Source organism: Nicotiana tabacum, chromosome 11 (genome assembly GCF_000715075.1).
Source record: "Nicotiana tabacum cultivar K326 chromosome 11, ASM71507v2, whole genome shotgun sequence".
NCBI lineage: Eukaryota > Viridiplantae > Streptophyta > Magnoliopsida > Solanales > Solanaceae > Nicotiana > Nicotiana tabacum.
Genome location: NC_134090.1, coordinates 125,944,056 through 125,962,835, shown reverse-complemented (window position 1 = coordinate 125,962,835; position 18,780 = coordinate 125,944,056). Strand labels below are relative to the sequence as shown.

Genomic DNA, 18,780 nt, shown 5'->3' with positions numbered 1-18,780 from the left:
GTCGTGGCCGTAGCCGTGGAAAAGGAAGAAATTTTTCTGGTGTTAATCACGCCCCAAAGAAAAATAACCACCAAAAGTGGAAAGGGAAATATGAGAAGCCAAAGGCAAATGGTTCAGAAACCGCATGTTATCGTTACGGTGGAAAAGGGCATTGGGCAAATATTTGTCGTGTGCAAAGACATTTAGTTGAGCTTTATCAAGCATCTTTAAAGAATAAAGGCCCTGAAGCTAATTTTGTTTCTGACAATGATTTTGACATCGCCACTTGGATGTGGCAGACTTCTTTGAGCATCTTGATGGAAAAATAGACCACTTGATCGGTGATGGATCCATGGTTAAAGATGATTGAGTAGTTTAATTTCTATTTTTTTGCCTATTTGTAGTAGTTAATGAATAAACATCATGTGATTATAGTTCTTTACATAAGTAGTAGTCATTAGTATCAGTTAGTATTATTTGATTTATGAATAAGTGTTAGTTCGCTTTGATTAAATAGAGTTCTAATATTTGTTTTATACAATCAATTGAGTGTTCTAATATTTTCTAATTCAAATTAATGTTTTCGATCTACTGAATTGCTGAGTTTGTCTACAAAATTTAATGAATAAATGGATTGAATATTGCCAGTTGAGAAATTACGAATGCTGCTGCTGCTACTAATACTACGCCTCAATCTCGAGCTATACATACATTAGGCTCAGGAAGAAAATCTCAGTAAACAAAATACGAGCTTATTTGCTTATTTTTTAAAGTGGTGGTTGCAAAGTAAGCTAATATATGGCGATGGTCTACCGTATTAGTTTATTTGTTTATTTCAGATAGTCTCATTGAACTTTTAACAAACTCTCTTCATGGCAATGTTTGCACATCTATCAACTTTTGGAGTTAAAACAGAAAGGACAATTCGTTCAATTTGCCTATGTTAAAGTAAATGTTTACTCTTTTATAAAACGTGTGCTCATAAAACTAATTTTTAAATTAGTTTGTTTTTTCTTCCACAATTGCAATTTCACACTGTGTTAATCGTATTATTTAGATGTATGATATTTAATTCTACTAAATGTCCTTATCTTTCTTATTATTATCTCCCTTGTTAAATGCTTGAACAAATTCATGAATATATTTAATCGATAAGAATATATTAATGTTTATTCGTATATTTCTTTTGTATGTCAAGCCATGGGAAGCAAATATGGATACCTCACAAAACAAACTTGGATCAATGTTTAATTGTAAAAATATTTGTTTAGTTGATTCATGTACGACACATACAATATTCAAAGAAAAGAAATATTTCTCTCATTTAAGTATGTGTAAGGCAGATGTTACTACAATTTCTGGTAGTAGTAAATTAATTGAAGGCTCTGGAAGAGCTACTATAACTCTGCCTAAGGGAACAATACTTATCATAGAGAATGCAATGTTCTCCTCCAAGTCCAAGAGGAACTTGTTGAGTTTTAAAGATATCCGCCAAAATGGATATCATATTGAGACAATAGATGAGAATAATTTTGAATATCTCATCATTACCAAGAATGTCTCTGGCCAGAAAAAGGTAATTGAGAAATTCCCATCTTTATCTTGTGGCCTGTATTGGACAAGAATTAGTGCAATTGAAGCACATTCTATTGTAAACCATAAAGTTACTGATTCCAATACTTTGTACTTTGGCATGATCGATTGGGACATCCTGGATCAATTATGATGAGATGAATTATAGAAAACTCAAATGGGCATCCATTAAAGAATTTAAAGATTCTTTTAAATAATGAATTTTCTTGCACTTCTTATTATCAAGGCAAGTTAATTATTAGATCATCACCAACAAAGGTTGGGATTGAGTCCCCTGCGTTTTTGGAACGTATACAAGGGGACATTTATGTACCTATTCACCCACCTAGTGGGTCGTTTAGATATTTTATGGTCTTAATAGATGCATCTTCTAGATGGTCTCATGTGTGCCTATTGTCATCTCGCAACCTCGCGTTTGCAAATTTAATGGCACAAATAATTCGATTACGGGCGCAATTCCTCGATAATCCAATATAGACTTGATAATGTTGCTGAGTTTTCATCCCAAACATTTAATGATTATTGTTTATCAATTGGGATAAAAGTGGAACATCCTGTAGCTCATGTCCACACTCAAAATGGCCTAGCAGAGTCTTTAATTAAACATTTGCGATTGATAGCAAGACCGTTACTTATGAAACGAGGCTGCCAACTTCTGTTTGGGATCACGTCATTTTTCATGCAGATTGCTAGTTCGATCTCAGACCGACAAATTATTATAAATATTCTCCGTTGCAATTAGTTTTGGGTCATGAACCTAATATATCCCATTTAAGAATTTTTGGATGCGCAGTATATGTGCCTGTAGCACCGCCATATCGCACCAAAATGGGTCCCCAAAGAAGGTTAGAAATATATGTTGGGTTTGAATCGCCCTCCATTATTCGCTATCTTGAAACATTAATAGGGGATTTATTCACTGCTCGATTTGCAACGATTCGATGAGATACTTTTCCCAAAATTAGGGGGAGAAAATGGTGAAACCAAACGGGAAATTTTGTGGAAAAATCCATCATTGTCTCATCTTGATCCACATGCCTCTATTTGTGAAAAAAGAGGTATAAAAGATCCATTTGCAGAAAATAACAAATCAAATGCCAGACGCATTTACGGATCTGAAAAGAATAACAAAATCACATATCCCTACAGAGAATGTTCCAATCCGTATTGATGTCCCTATCGGATGATCTTCTAGTGTCATAGCTAATGGGTCAAAAGCACGCCTAAAACGTGGCAGACCATTGGGTTCTAAGGATCGAAACCCTAGAAAAAGGAAAACAAATGATCAAAATGACACTACGAAAGAGTCTCACGAAGGAATCCACGATTTAATAAATTCTAAGATTCATGAGGAAACCACTGAGCCCGAGACTCAAGAAAATAAGGAACTTTCAATAAATCCAATCGATATTGAGACAAATTTGAATTGAGTGGATATAGTAGTGGATTATGTCTTTGCATATAATGTTACATCTAGTATTATACAAGATAGTGAGGATCTTGAACCTCAATCTGTTGGAGAATGTCGACAAAGACGTGATTGTCCAAAATGGCAAGAAGCAATCCAATCAGAATTGAATTCACTTGCGAAACGTAAAGTTTTTGGACCTGTAGTCCAAACACCTAATCGTGTTAAGCCTGTTGGCTATAAATGGGTCTTTGTACGCAAGAGGAATGAGAAAAATGAGGTACAAAGATATAAGGCACGCCTTGTTGCACAAGGATTTTCACAAAGGCCTGGTGTCGATTATGAAGAGACATATTCACCCGTTATGGATGCTATAACGTTCCGTTGTCTCATTAGTTTTGATGTCCATGAAAAGCTTGACATGCACTTAATGGATGTGGTTACCACCTACCTTTATGGCTCACTTCATAATGAGATATACATGAAAATTCCCGAGGGATTTAAAATGCCTAACGCATATAGTTCGAAGTCCCGGGAAATATTTTCAGTCAAATTGCAAAGATCTTTGTATGGTCTAAAGCAATCAGGACGCATGTGATATAATCGTCTTAGTGAATACTTATTAAAGGAAGGTTATATAAATGATGTCATCTGTCTATGTGTTTTTATAAAGAAAACAACATCGGAATTTGATGTACTTGCCGTATATGTTGATGATATAAACCTTATTGGAACTCCTATAGAACTCCAAAAGGCAATTGATTATTTAAAGAAGGAATTCGAGCTGAAAGATCTCGGAAAGACAAAATTATGTCTTGGTTTGCAAATTGAACATTTGGCAAACATAATTTTTGTTCATCAATCTGCCTACGTAGAAAAGGTATTGAAACGGTTTTACATGGATGGAGCACATCCATTAAGTACTCTGATGGTTGTTTGATCATTTGATGTGAATAAGGATTCATTCCGATCTCAAGAAAAGAATGAAGAGCTACTTAGTCCTGAAGTACCATATTTTAGTGCAATTAGTGCACTAATGTATCTTGCTAATACTACAAGGCCTGACATAACTTTTTCAGTCAATGTCTTAGCAAGATATAGCTCTGCTCCTACAAGGAGACATTGGAATGGAATCAAACATGGAATGGAATCAAACACATATTGCGGTATCTAAAAGGAACTACCGATATGGGATTATTTTATGGCAATAATTGCAGTTCCGATCTTGTTGGTTATGCCGATGCTGAGTATTTATCTGATCCACACAAGACTCGATCTCAAACAGGTTATGTGTTTACCTGTAGAGGCACTGTCATATCTTTACAATCGACTAAGCAATCAATCGTGGCTACTTCATCTATCATGCTGAGATAATTGCTATTCATGAAGCAAGTCGAGAATATGTGTGGTTGAGGTCTATAATACATCTTATTCGAGACAAATGTGGTTTGAAATATGACAAACTACCCACGATTTTGTACGAAGATAATGCAGCATGCATAGTCCAATTGAAGGGAGGATTCATAAAAGGAGATAGGACAAAACACATATCACCAAAGTTATTTTTCACACATGATCTTCAAAAGAAAGGTGATAAATGTGCAACAGATTTGTTCAAGTGATAATATGGCTGATTTGTTCACAAAATCTCTACCGACGTCAACCTTCAAGAAACTAGTGCACAAGATTGGGATGTGAATACTCAAGGATGTGAAATGATGTTCTCATCAGGGAGAGTTTAATACGTGTTGTACTCTTTTTTCCTTACATGGTTTTATCCCACTGGGTTTTTCTTGCAAAGTTTTTACCGAGGCAGCCAAACAACGTATTATTAAACATGTGTACTTTTTTTCTTTACTAGATTTTTTTTCATTGGGTTTTATTTTAGTTAAGGTTTTAACGAGGCACATTACTTATTGAGTAGACATTTAAGGAGGGGTGTTATGAATAAAATTATAATTAGAGTGAATGTCTATCTTTTAGAGAGTTTTACTTTGTGGCTAAGTCATTTTCCCTTATAAATAGAAGGGTCTTACCCCATTATAAATCATCCCAAAATTCAATAAGAATTTCCTTTCTCTTTCTCTGCAATATTGTTCTTCTTCTTTTATTGTTTTATTACATTTATAATAATAATATGTTAAAAATTTACTACAGAAAAACAAGGACGGCGTAATATTATTAAAAAGTCAGACAAGGGAAGTTTTTAAAATTGTTCCTAAAAAGAATACTTCCTCCGGTTTACAATAAGTGACCAGTTTACTTTTTCATTTTGGTCCAAAATAAGTGTCCAGTAATGTAATCAAGAAAAAATTCAATTTGTTTTTACTCTTTTACTCTTATGTGCATATCCCTAAAAAGTTTTCTCACTCCTCACTATAACTATGTGACCAATATTTAATAAGGGTAGTTTAGTCATACTAGATATTTTTGTATATGATTTAACATTTTCTTAATAGGCGTGCTAAAAAGAAACTGGTCACTTATTGTGAACCGGAGGGAGTAATAGTAAACTTGTAATTACTACTCCCTCATTTTCCATTAGAGGAGCTTGGATTTGTAACTTGGCTTATCAATTCACACTTACTCTACTCAAATTAGGATCATTCTTCATATAATATAATTCATTAGTTTAGATCTACAAAAATAATCACTTGTCACTGGGGCGAATCTATGTAGAAGTGACAGGTGGTACACTACCCGGTCGCTCGGGTATAATTTCATGTACGTATCGGGTAAAATTTTGTGTACGAATTAGTATTTCACATAGAAATGGTATATAACAATTACCCCCATGACAAAATGACTGTATACCTCTCACCCATATTGCCAATTTACTTTTCTATGAACAATCATTCAAGATTGTTTTCTTTTCTACTCTTTTTCTTAACTTCTTTTATCTATTATTTTCATAATTTTTTTTCTATATACAATCTCATTTTTATTAGTTGTTTAGATTATAAAATTATGTTTGCATGTGTTTTCTTGTTCTAAAATTCAAATATATTGTTTCTTTTCTCCTCTTTTTCTTAACTTCTTTTATCTTCATTTTTATTTTCTCTATATAAAATTTCATTTTTATTAGTTCTTTAGATTATAAAAGTATATTGGCCTATGTTTTCTTGTTCTAAATATCAAAATTTTTTACTTGAATATGTTTTTAATTATTTTCTTTTTTATCTAGTTAATATTATTTTTTCCTGGAAAAGGACCAAATATATTCAATTTTGTTATCATGTGTTTATTTATGCACCAAAAAATCTTGTAAAGCAAATCAAATTAACTCAAAAGTGGATTGAACCGAATCGAATTAATTTAAAATAAAGCGAACCGGCAAAATGCATGTATACCCAAATTCAACCTCTTTGACTACTAGTAAGTTTAGATTAAATACATTGATACTCACAACTACCAAATTCATCTATTTGTCACGTTGGCAAATAGATAAACATGACCAAATGAAGATCATTCCACTGAAAAATAACTTAAAACCCCTTCATCGAGAATCCAGATATGGGACATCCAATTAAATTCCTTAAATTAAAGTACCATATCACTCAGAGACCAAAAAAATAATCTGTGCTTAGACCTGAGCACTAAGTTTGTTAAAAAGAAATTTTGTAGCAAAAGACAATGTAGCAGGAGACAGGTAGCAAGATGCAATTGAAAGTGCACCACGCTGTTTCATCCTGACAATTTGATTTATGCTTCGGAAACTTGAACATCCCTCATTTTTTTTGTATTACTACGAGAGTGTTCACCATAAGAAGCAACACTTCTTTTAATAAGCAAAAGGAGATTCAAAGAAAAGAAATATTTATCATGTCACAATCCAACAATTGGCCCAACTGACAGAAAATCAGTTAACCATAAAATAGAAAAAAATAGTTGGCATTGATATTAATCTATGCTTCCCTTGACACGTCCATTAAATATCAATAAACCAATGCACGCAACGCCTCGGAAAGCAATTTCCCAAATTTCTAATCAGTTTTTGATACACTAATTGATTAATTTTCATGAATTGAAGTACCTAACAGAAATTCTATAAAAAAAAACAAAAAGGAATCGATTAAACATGGACTATGCCGGAAATTTTTAAAAAGAAAACCTACCTTTAGGCTTGAGGACTTTCACCATTTTTCACAGCATTTGAACTCTAGCTTTGCGTCGGTTAAATAGGCTAGCACAGGTTTTGGATGAAACCCTAATTGTTTTTATGAAGTTTGGGCCTTGGGCTATGTGTTATCAAAATGGCAGGTTATAACAGGCCCATTCAACTATGTACATAGTTGATCAAAATTGGTCCAAACTTATACCACATCTCATAGCTAGGTATCATTTTTGTCAAGGGATTGTTTCGTCCATCTACTAGTTATGTAGTGAATATACAATAAAATTTATTATAGAATAGATAATTAATAATCCAAATGGTTTTCATATGATACCAAAGTCAAAAATTGCAGTAATACATACATATACATGTTTTAGTTTTAACAAACTTGAAATGTCAAAAATATTACTAAGATTCCTTACCATAGCATGATCATGTTTTTCAATAGTATTTATTTACTAAACCAAAATGCTTCTAATTCATACTTTTGTTTCATATTCTATTTCACATAAAGTAATTCATAAATTCTCATATTGGTACATATTTGTTATACTGAAAGAAAATAGGAAAGAGACATTGTATAAATATTAGGCGTAATGGCTTTCTGGCCACTTAAACATGAAGAGCTTTTAAAAGCCGATACATGAACTTTAAACTTTTCCATTTGAACACTCGAACTCATGATTCCCTTAACTAATAAACACATTTGAGCGTTGACCATGCCCATGTGGCATCAGTTGGTCCTAATCAGCTTGATGCGTGAGGAACACGACGCATAGGAGCGCGAAAGCCCTCTTACAAACGCCCAACAGTCCAAAATGGGTTGTATATGCATAAGAAATGGGAAAAAAGAGATGTTGGCATGTTCCACAATTGCTAGTGAAGTTGGAGTACCTCAATGAAGGTGTTCATGCGAAACAGAGAGAAGCCATATCGAAAGAAAAATAAGATGGAATGGGCGAAGGACACAAGGGTTTGGAATATAGGGAGCTTCGATTGGGAAGTGAGGTTTTGAAAACGAACTCATGTCCATCCCAAATGCCAAATGAGGAATTAGATTCAAAAGGTCGGACAGAGAGATCTAGATGTTTAGTGTAATTCAAAGTGTGGTAGTTCTTGGGGTGAAGAATAGAGGCACCGGCCTCGAATGTCTCGCCGAAAATAGTCACCGCTGCCATGTGCCCTCGCCGACAGCATCGTGCTGCTTGAAGATTCTGATTGTGCCGATTTCGAAGTTTGAATAGCTCTGCATGAAGTGCGCCACGGAGGAGCGACCGATTCTGCTGCTGATAATGCAGACAGTCGAAGATTATTCCGTAGAGATGAGCTTCTAAAATAAGCTCAAAAATATTTTAGTGAAGTTTGACTAATTAATGGTACAAAATGCCTACTCATAAGATGTGTAACAAATTAGTCATTTGCTGACTGGACAGACACGTCTGTGTATGTGTAATACACGCGCGTAGACTGAATGGTCAGATGTGTTTATTAGTAAAGGAAATCATGAATTCGAGTGTTCAAATGGGGAAGTTTAAAGTTTATGTATCGGCTTTTAAAAGTCCTACAAGTTTAAGTGGCGAGAAAGCCAATACGCCTAAATATTATAAAAAGTTTTACTTTGAAATTATATTTTCTTATTTGGAAGACATGCCCTTAGTTGATGGAGAAAATCCTATTGTGTCAGAAGTTGTCTAAAACAATATGCTTAAATCTGGAGATTTGATCGTTATTATGTAACATTTTTAAATGATAACAACAACAAGAGGAACGATGAACCTCAATTTCAAACTAGTGAAGGTTGACTGTTATGAATCGTCATTATTCATTTCAGTTAGTTATTTGAATTTATTAATATATATATATATATATATATATATATATATATATATATATATATATATATATATATATAGACAAAAAAAAAATATTTTGGGCTACAATAAGTGTCCATTTATATAATCAAGAAAAAATTCAATTTGTTTTTTCAAAATTACTCTTATGTATGTATCCCTAAAAAGTCATTTACTTCTCACATTTGAGAAGAGAAGCACTACAAGAAAGCAGATCTTTCTCAAAAGTATAAACTCCAAGGGTGGAGCCCCCCCAATATTCAGGTTGATTGAAAAGAATCCTTGAATACTTGTTGAATGTTCTTTAGGTAGCACATAGGTGTTGCCTCGTTAAAAACCTTGCCAGTAAAACCTATTTGGGATAAAACCCGATCTAAGGGAAAAAGAGTGCAACGCATGCTTTCATACCCAAGGCCTTTGAGCTGAAAGGTGACTCGATATCTCCAATTGAATATCTGCAAGGAGTTAGTTTTAAATACAAATAGAAAAGGGGAGAAGGTCATACCTCAGCAGTAATATCGCTTGAGCAACGATACATTTCAATTGTTTGGTAGTTGCTCGCCTTTCATTGTGCTAAGTTTGTAGGATCCTTTCCCTACGACTCCGAGGACACGGTACGATCCTTCCTAATTGGGACCTAGTTTCCCTTCGTTTGGGTCTCGAGTGTTAAGAGTGACTTTTCTCAGGACTAAGTCCCCGACTATGAAATATCGAAGGTTCGTCCTTCTGTTGTAATACCTTTCGATCCTTTGTTTTTGCGCGGCCATTCAAATTAACGTGGCCTCTTGTTTTTCATCGAGTAGTTGGAGAGAAGTATTCATAGCTTCATGATTTGAGCCCTCGGTGGCATACTGAAACCTGACGCTAGGTTCCCCGACTTCGACTGGGATCAATGCTTCGGATCTGTATACCAAAGAAAATGGGGTCTCCCCCATGCTCGACTTCGACGTCATTCGATATACCCATAGCACTTCGGGCAACACTTCTCTTTATTTCCCATTTGCATCATCTAACCTTTTCTTTAAGTTTTGAATGATGGTTTTGTTTGTGGTCTCGGCCCGACCATTTGCACTTGGGTGGTAAGGTGCTGATAGGATCCTTTTGATTTTATGGTCCTTAAGGAATTTTGTTACTTTGCTGCCAATGAACTATTTCCCATTGTCACATGCTATTTTTGCGGGTATCCCGAACCGACATATGATGTGGTCTCATATGAAGTCGATGACTTCTTTTTCTTTTACCTTCTCGAAGGCATGTGCTTCAACCCACTTTGAGAAGTAGTTAGTCATAAACAAAATAAATCTAGCTTTACCTGGTGCCATTGGTAGGGGACCGACGATATCCATCCCTCATTTCATGAACGGTCATGGGGATAGGACTAAATGGAGTTGTTCACCGGGTTGATGGATTATTGGTGCAAATCTTTGGCATTTATCACACTTTCGAACGAACTCCATGATATCCTTTTCCATGTTATCCCAATAATACCCCGCTCTGATCACCTTGCGAACCAGAGAGTCTGCACCAAAATAGCTCCTACAAGTACCCTCGCGGATTTCCCGTAATACATAATCGGTGTCCCCGAGTCCCAAGCACACTGCCAATGGTCCATCGAAGGTTCTGTACAACGTTTCATTTTCATCGAGTGAGAATCGAGCTGCTTTGGCTCGAAGTGCTCTTGACTCTTTTGGGTCCTCGGGGAGCTTCCCATGCTTCAAGTAGTCGATGTACTTATTCCTCCAATCCCACGTTAAACTTGTTGAATTAATCTCTGCATGGCCTTCTTCGACCACCGGCTTCGATAGTTGGACAACAGTCTCCAGGACGATATCATCTTCTTCTGCCGATGACCCCAAGTTTGCAAGTGCATCGGCCTCGCTATTCTGCTCCCGAGGTACATGATCCAGTGTCCATTCCTTGAAGCGATGCAATGTCACTTGAAGTTTGTCCAAGTACCTCTGCATTCAGTCGGCTCGAACCTCGAAGCTCCCGTTTACTTGATTTACCACCAAAAAGGAGTCACACTTTGCCTTGATGACCTCTGCCCCAAGGCCCTTGGCTAGTTCGAGACTGCAATCATGGCCTCATACTCGGCCTCATTGTTAGTCAATTTAGAAGTCTTGATAGACTGCCTAATGACACTACCCGTAGGTGGTTTGAAAATGATGTCGATCCCGGATCCTTTTGTAAGCACGTGATTTTTGACCCTCCCCGAGAATTTTCACATTTTTAGCGTGAATATGTGAAATTGGGTCTAGAAAAGCTATTTTAACTATTTTTACTTTATTTCGTTGCAAAAAGAAAAAATTTCAAAAAAAATATATATATAGAAATTTTAGTTTATGTATCTCTCATAAACTTGAAAAATACAAAAATTGCACTTTATTTTTGTACTTTATATAATTTCGAAAATTACAAAAAAATAAATAAAATATAGTTCTATTAAGGTTTTATAGTCATTTTAACTTTGAAAAATACAAAAATATTACCTCATATTTTATCTTAATATTTAAAACGAAAATTACAAAAAAATAGTTTCATTAATATTTTGTAGCTATTTTAAATCTTGAAAAAATATTTAAAAAAAAAGATATAGTTTTGTTTAAATACTAGTCTTATTTTTGGTAGTTATTTTGCTTACATAGGACTAGTTAAGCAACGTGTTCCTATTTCTCGGGTTCGGGCAAAAGAATAATATTCGGGTTCAAACTACCCGGTTTTAGGCCTAATTTTCGGACCTAACCCATAATAAACCGTGTCCAGGACACGTGGGGAACCCCACCACGCGTGGGGGACATATGCCTTGAACCCCACCACGCGTGGGCTCATTTTTCTGGGCAAAACTCATGCTAAATACACGGATGAAACATTTGGGAAAGGAAGACTTTGGAAATTTTTTTGAAGGGGGACTACTGTTCACCTTTCTTCTTCTTATACAAAAGAAGAAGAAGCAAATCCTACGAAAAACCAGTGAAACCACCCAGCTCCCTCTCCGTCAACGACCACCAGTCCAAAAACCACCCCGTCACAACCCCATCAGCTCCCATCACCACCAGTTCCCCTCTCTTCGTCACCACTGTTCGCCATCTTCTTCCTCATCGTTGCAACCCCAGTTCGTCAACCAACAACCCGTCAACCATCGATCACTACCCCCAAAACCACCAACAAACCACCCTCGCATCCCTAACAGTCATCAACCAACCAAACCCTCCATCAAAACCCAACCAGCCCGCCTCCATCTACACCACCCAAACCTCCAGTAAACCACCAAACGAACAACCTTAACCACCTGCTTCCACCTCCGTCGACCACTGTCCAAACGAACGCCGGAAAACACGACCATTCCTCCTCCTCCGAGCTCCGTCAAACCAGTCCGGCGATACTCCATTGAACCCGACATCCGCTGCTCACCGTCTTCCTCCTCCTACTGAAGAAAACCTAGGAAAAACCCTAGCAACCATAACCCAAAACCATCAGCTCCCTCATCGTCGTCCAACCACCCCCTTCATCAACTGCCCAAACGACCCCTCCCTCCTTGCCATGGCTGACCGAAAAACACACACACACACACACCAGCTGAAGCTTAACTGAAACGTACAAAAGGTAGCCCAGAAGTTCTGTCCGGGGTGAGGTCCGTTGAGGTCGTCTTTGGTTCGTCGAGGTCCGGTACGTCGAGTTTGTTGTCCGAGGTTTCGTCGCGGGTCCAACGCATCGGACGATAATATCAAGTAGGTCATCTCTGTCCGTGTCCTTCATATTTGTTGTTTAGCAATATGTACATGCGTTTGTTGAAATACAATCCTAGTTCATGCGGATAGTACGCGACATTATATACATGGTGATTGCAAATTGCTATATTTGATAATTAACCCCGTATGGTATTGAAATTTGGCCGTGAATGTCTTTCCCGTTGTTTCGTTATTTTAAGTAGCTATTTGACATTTTGTTTCTTCATGTTTAAATTGTTGTTATCCAAACATTTGTCGTAATAGAGGTTTGCACATATTCTGAAAGGTGTTAATTATTTAGTTTGTCTTAATAGTTGTTTATACATGTGGTAGTAAATGTTGAAATTATAGTAGCAATTTTAATTCCGCCGAAAAATGCTCGCTTCATCAAATGGGTTCAATCTATAACCTATGATCTCGCGAAGTAGCAAAAAAAAAAACATAGTTATTTTAGCCTTGTCCTATTTCTAAAAGAGAAAAATAAATAAATAAATAAAATGAGACGAGCCTCACCAAAAAATACAAGCTGCGGGGCCCTCTAAATGTATATATTAAATACTTAGATTCCGGGACGGGCCATTTAGCAAATTTCACGGCCCTACCCAAAATAATAATGCGCTAGTTGCTTTAGGCGCGCCTTTAATAACGTTATCTCCCTAAACTCGGGTGCACATTTATGTGACCCAAATCCAAATCTCAACGAAATCGAAATGTGTCTTTAATCACGGGTACATTGACTGTGACGTGGTATGAGATACATTTCCATGACGTTGCAAATTCCTTTTTTTTTAATAATGAATGAGACGAGCCTCGCCAAATAAAAATGCAAATTGCGGGGCCCTCAATAATTGGTCATAATAAATACTTAGAATTTGGGATGGACCGTTTAGTGAATTTCACTGTCTTCCCTAAAGATAATAACGCGTTAGCCTCTTTAGACGCGATTTAATTAAATTACTTTCTTAAACTCGGGTGTGCATTTCATGCGACCCAAATCCAAATCCTAAAACATCAAATAAAATATGTTTCGGATTGTGGGTGCATTTCATGTGACACAGTCCAAAGATATGTTTTGAGCGATGTTCACATTCCTAAAAAATAATGATAATAAAGCGGTTAAAAGTTAAAATTTGCACATAAGTTCATACTTGTATAAAATCAGATAATCAAGCCAAATATAACAGCTGAGCGACCGTGCTAGAACCACGGAACTCGGGAATGCCTAACACCTTCTCCCGGGTTAACAGAATTCCTTATTCAGATTTCTGGTACGCAGACTATAATATGGAGTCATTCGTTTCCTCGATTCGGGATTAAAATTGGTGACTTGGAACACCCTAAATCTCCCAAGTGGCGATTCTGAAATAATTAAACCAATCCCGTTTCGATTGTCCTTTAATTGGAAAAAACTCCCCTCGCGCCCTCGCGGGTGCGTAAAAAGGAGGTGTGACAGCTCTGGCGACTCTGCTGGGGACGAGACCCAGAACCACTGGTTCAGGGTTAAGAATTCGAGCTTAGAATAATTGTTATTATTTGGCTTTATTTATTATCTGATTTTATTACATGTTTTGAGCCTAATGTGCTAAATGCTGCTTTTACCGCTTTGATATTATTTGAACTGTACATATAAACTGTGCCGAAACCATTCACTTCTTACCTCCGGGGAGAAGCTCGCTGGTCGAGACTCCCTATTCTGTTAGTATCAATACCTGAAATAAGAAAGAGGTCGGACAAGTTACAAAGTCGGACGATCCCGCGGGTCCCCGGTACGTAGCCCCCTCCTCGACTCGAGTTGTCCGCTCGGGTACACTGTCTAGAACAAATACCCAGGTTTTGAACCTAGAATAACTCAACTTCATGCCGGATCCCTAGTAGGAGCGTTTATTTGCATCATGTGCATTTGACTTAGGGGACTCAACACAGGGGTTGGGTCCGTCTAGGACAAGCAACCTGAAAATAATAGACCATCTTTTGGCATCCTATGTGCTACATGTTGTACTTATTCAAGGGTGAATGGGTCGTTTGGCGGACCAATAATAGTTGCGGACAAATAACACACCTTGTTAGGTTGATCACATTTAATAAGAAGGCCGCACGTTTTTCCAGCATGATGTTATTTTAATCAAAGCATGGGGAACATTTGTGGAATCCAAGAATTCTTGGAATTCCCTATGTCCCCCACGCTTGCTTTTTGGAAAAGCGCATGGGGAGCATTTGCGGAATCCAAGAAGTCTTGGAAATCGTTATGTCTCTCATGCCACATTTTTGAAAGAAATAATAAATATAAAAAAATAAAAATACAAATAAAAACAAATCATGAAAATTCAAAAGGATTTTGTATGTTGTCATCATTTTCCACATATAAGAAAATCGTGAAAAAGGGAGAAAGAGAAAAATCAATGTCCGAGTAGTATCGAAACTCTGCCGAAATTTTGAGAAAATGAAAATGAATGTCTTATTAGTTTGTTATATTAAAAGCAAAGGAAAAATAGAGAAAAAATCATCATTGTTCTGTCTTGTTTTTAAAAAAAATATAGAAAAGAAAATAGTTTGTTTTGCCATAAAAATGAAAATAAAAAAGGAGGTTTTGTTTTAAAATGGGTTTTTATTTATTTATCTGTTTATGAAAATGTCAAAATAAAAATAAAAATAATAAAATAAAAAAAGGTTTTGTTTTAAAATGGGTTTTTATTTATTTATCTGTTTATGAAAATGTCAAAATAAAAATAAAAATAATAAAATAAAAAGAGTTGGGCGTTGAAAGTAGTTTTACTATTTGTTGCAAATATATATATATATATATATCTTTATCTGTTGCAAGAACATTTGTCTTACCAAAAGTTTTTAGAATCCCAATTTTCAAAACAAATAATCCAAAAATATTTTCCATTATTGACTTCTTTAGAAAGTCTTTCTAGTTGTTTCTTTAAAAAATAAAATAAAAAAATAAAATAAAAATAAAATAGATAAATAAAAAATCCGAAAATATTTTGATTCTTCTTTCAAAAATTGAAAAGAAAATTCAAAATTCAAAAAAAAACATTTTAGGAGCATTTCTTATATTAAAGGTAAAATTCCGAAAAATATTTTCTTCTTTTCTTTAGAATAAAAAAAAACGAAAATTCAAAAAATATTAGTCTTTCTTTTAAAAGGAAAATCAATCAAAAAATAATATTTCCTTGCTTCTTTTAAAGTAGTTCTTTTAAACGAAAATTCAAAAAAAAGTTAGTTCATCTGCTTATTATTATTTGCCTACTTATTCTTATTTGCCCGAACTACGCGGGTTTGATTCTCACCGGATGTGAGATACGTAGGCAACCCTCATCGGGTCCAACCCCCTTTTTTGCTAAAAACCCAAAAACAAATAATAAATAATAAAAAAAACATGTCAAGTTTTTATTCATAAATAAGTCGGGTGATGTCCAACTTCCCCTTTTACAAAAAATAGCAAAAAATATATGTCAAATTTCATAAAGAAGTCGGGTGACACTGTTTTATCAAGACATAGCCGAATGTTCCCGAAAGGGACGCCGGAAGGCTGACTTTGCATAAACAGCCACTTTTGGGTCATTTTTAAGACTTGGTCCAGTTGACCCCCACAGCCTAAAAATCTTCGTCCCCGAGACGTTGAAAGGCCGTGTTTGCAATATTGACTTTTCTAATTTGAAAAACGATGAAAAAAGAGTTATAAATAAGTCAGGTGATGCTGTTTTGTCATAAATAGCCGAATGTTCCCGAAAGGGACGCCGGAAGGCTGACTTGGCACAAACAGCCACCTTTGGGTCATTTTGAGATATGGACCCACACAGCCTTAAGAAAGCTTCGTCCCCGAGACGCTGAAGGGCCGTGTTTTGCAACACCAAGTTTTTTATCATAATTTGAAAAAAAAAACAAAGAGTCAACGGTCGGGTGAATGCCGTTTGGATGTTTAGTCAAAAAAAATATGAAAAAATAAAATAAGCCGAGCCAGTTTCGGCCGCGTCTTAAACCGTTCTTGCCGAAATAGCCTTAGAGTATCTTTCAGTTGTCGAAAGGTTATTTTCGTAAAAGAACGGACAAGTTTGTAAAAGTGTCATAAAATAATCCTCCCCGGCCTCAAAATTCATGTGAAATTTGGAAGGGGCCACATTTGCAAAAAATAACCATTTGGTTGCATTTGTCGAACAGAGAAAGGGAGCTGGAATTTTGTTTTTGAGTCTACCAATCTTTTGATTAGAACATGCGGTTTGTTTGATTTTCAAGTTTGCAGGTCATCTTTAAATTCTTGAAACCCAGTTTGTTCTAATATGAAAATTGAAAAATGTTTACTGTTGTTTATCTTTTATTGGTCCGAACTACGCAAGGTCTGATTCATGCGGGGTCATGATACGTAGGCAGTCTCCATAAGATTCGACCACAACAAAAAAAAAAGCAAAAGAGAATGGGAAAAAAAAAAGAAATGAAAAAGAGAATGAAAAAAGAATGGAAAAGCGAGAGAAAAAAAAAGAAATGAAAAAAGGAAAAAAAAGAAAAAACATCAAAAAGAGAAAAGAAAAAAGATGTTGTTAATAATGAGGACCGACTGAGTCCATTCTAACCTGTTTGTTTCGCAAATAAAGTTAAGGTGGTTGGTTTGTGGTAAGCCGGACAATGACACTTAGAGTCCTTCACTTGCATCTCATGATACACACTCGGCGGGGATTGGGCCTGATAGCAGAAGCACTCAAATCCTATCGGGAACTTATTGACGGAGGTTGATGATATTGAAGCTGGCAATGGTCTTGACAATACTAATGCAAAGCTCAGTGGCTAAGATGCCAAGTTTGATAAAGTGGGAGGACGCTCCGTTCCTTGGTTAGCAAGAGAGAAGCTTGTAGTGGCTTATTTTGTTGTCATTTCTGTTGTCCGGATTATTAAGGTTGTAATTTGGATTTTGTCCTGTGTCAAATCTTCTTATCTTTCCATTTTGTCATAGCAGTTTGTTTAAATTTTGTCCAGTTTGTGTTAGGATTTTATTCTGGTTGTTTTGTTTGTTTTATTATCCAAACCATTTCGCCGGTAGTCTAATACAAAGTCGGTCTTTTGTTAGTTCCAGTCGTCTTTTGTTTAGTCCTTTTATCATTTCATTCAATGCCGATTCTAGGGACATGACATGCACACACACTTTGGGCCTAGTCTTTAAAGTTAATCATAAAACCCTGGAAAGGCGATCAGACCATTTAAAGAAAATAAGGACGGTTTGAGATTATTCAGAGCTCGAGTCATGTGGAACTGGGGCAAGTTAAGCACAAAGAAAACCGTTAAAAGCAAGATTCGCCAAATTGGCATGAGGGTCGGTCATGATAATGAGAGTGTCGCCCAACGGTGCTTAGAAATGACAAAGGAAAAATAAAATGTTTAACATAATTGTCAAGTCCAGCACCATCAGAAGAGACTACAAATTTAAAGTGTGTTGTTTGCACTTGGCATGTTTTGAAGACTGAAATGACGAAGGCATTTTGTTCTGCTACCTAAACACTTTATCCTTTGTTACCCCTTTTGAGCCTTATTTATTTTTCTTTCATACCCCTCGTTCGGAATCAGCAACAACGAAAAAAAAAGAGAGAGAAAGAAAGAAAACAACAACGAAAAAAAAAGAAAAGAAAAGAAAAGAAATTGATAACAAAGAAAAAAACAAAAGAAAGTCGGAATGAAAAGAGGAATTGGGAACTACGTTTGACCTGATTCCTCAAAGAGGATACGTAGGCGCTTCACGGCTCAGTCATAGTTTTGAAAAATAAAATAAAAAATTCAATTAAGATATCCCCAAGCAAGAAACTGGGGCAGAGGTTGCGTTCGTTGTAAATAAATCTGGTTCCGAAAGTTGTAATTAATAACCCAGAATCGATGCACTTTTGAGCCTTTAATACCCTTTCTTTCTAGCCCTATCCAAAACCCACATTACGGTCCAAAGAAAGACCTTCTGATCAGTCTTCAAAAGATGCCAAGTCAGACAAATGAAGAGTCTTACCGGCGAACATAACATTCTGTTCCACAACAGAAAAGACTCTAATCTCCAACAGAAAGAGTCATACCAGAAACACTCCAAAATCCCCAGCTGGAGAGAGATATAAAACGAGAGAGTCTTAT

General features: G+C 36.0%; 1 protein-coding gene and 1 non-coding gene across 2 annotated transcripts; both read right to left on the bottom strand.

Moving 5' to 3' along the window:
• Nucleotides 1-6,611: 6,611 nt before the first annotated feature.
• Nucleotides 6,612-6,754, bottom strand: LOC142166714 (small nucleolar RNA snoR137). Its single transcript, XR_012697112.1, has one exon. It is a non-coding gene; the product is annotated as a small nucleolar RNA snoR137 (small nucleolar RNA).
• Nucleotides 6,755-10,308: 3,554 nt separating this feature from the next.
• On the bottom strand, nt 10,309-10,908 carry LOC142166001 (uncharacterized). The gene has a single exon (XM_075224401.1). The coding sequence runs from the start codon at nt 10,906-10,908 to the stop codon at nt 10,309-10,311; it is 600 nt and encodes a 199-aa protein (XP_075080502.1).
• Between the last annotated feature and the right edge of the window lie 7,872 nt (nt 10,909-18,780).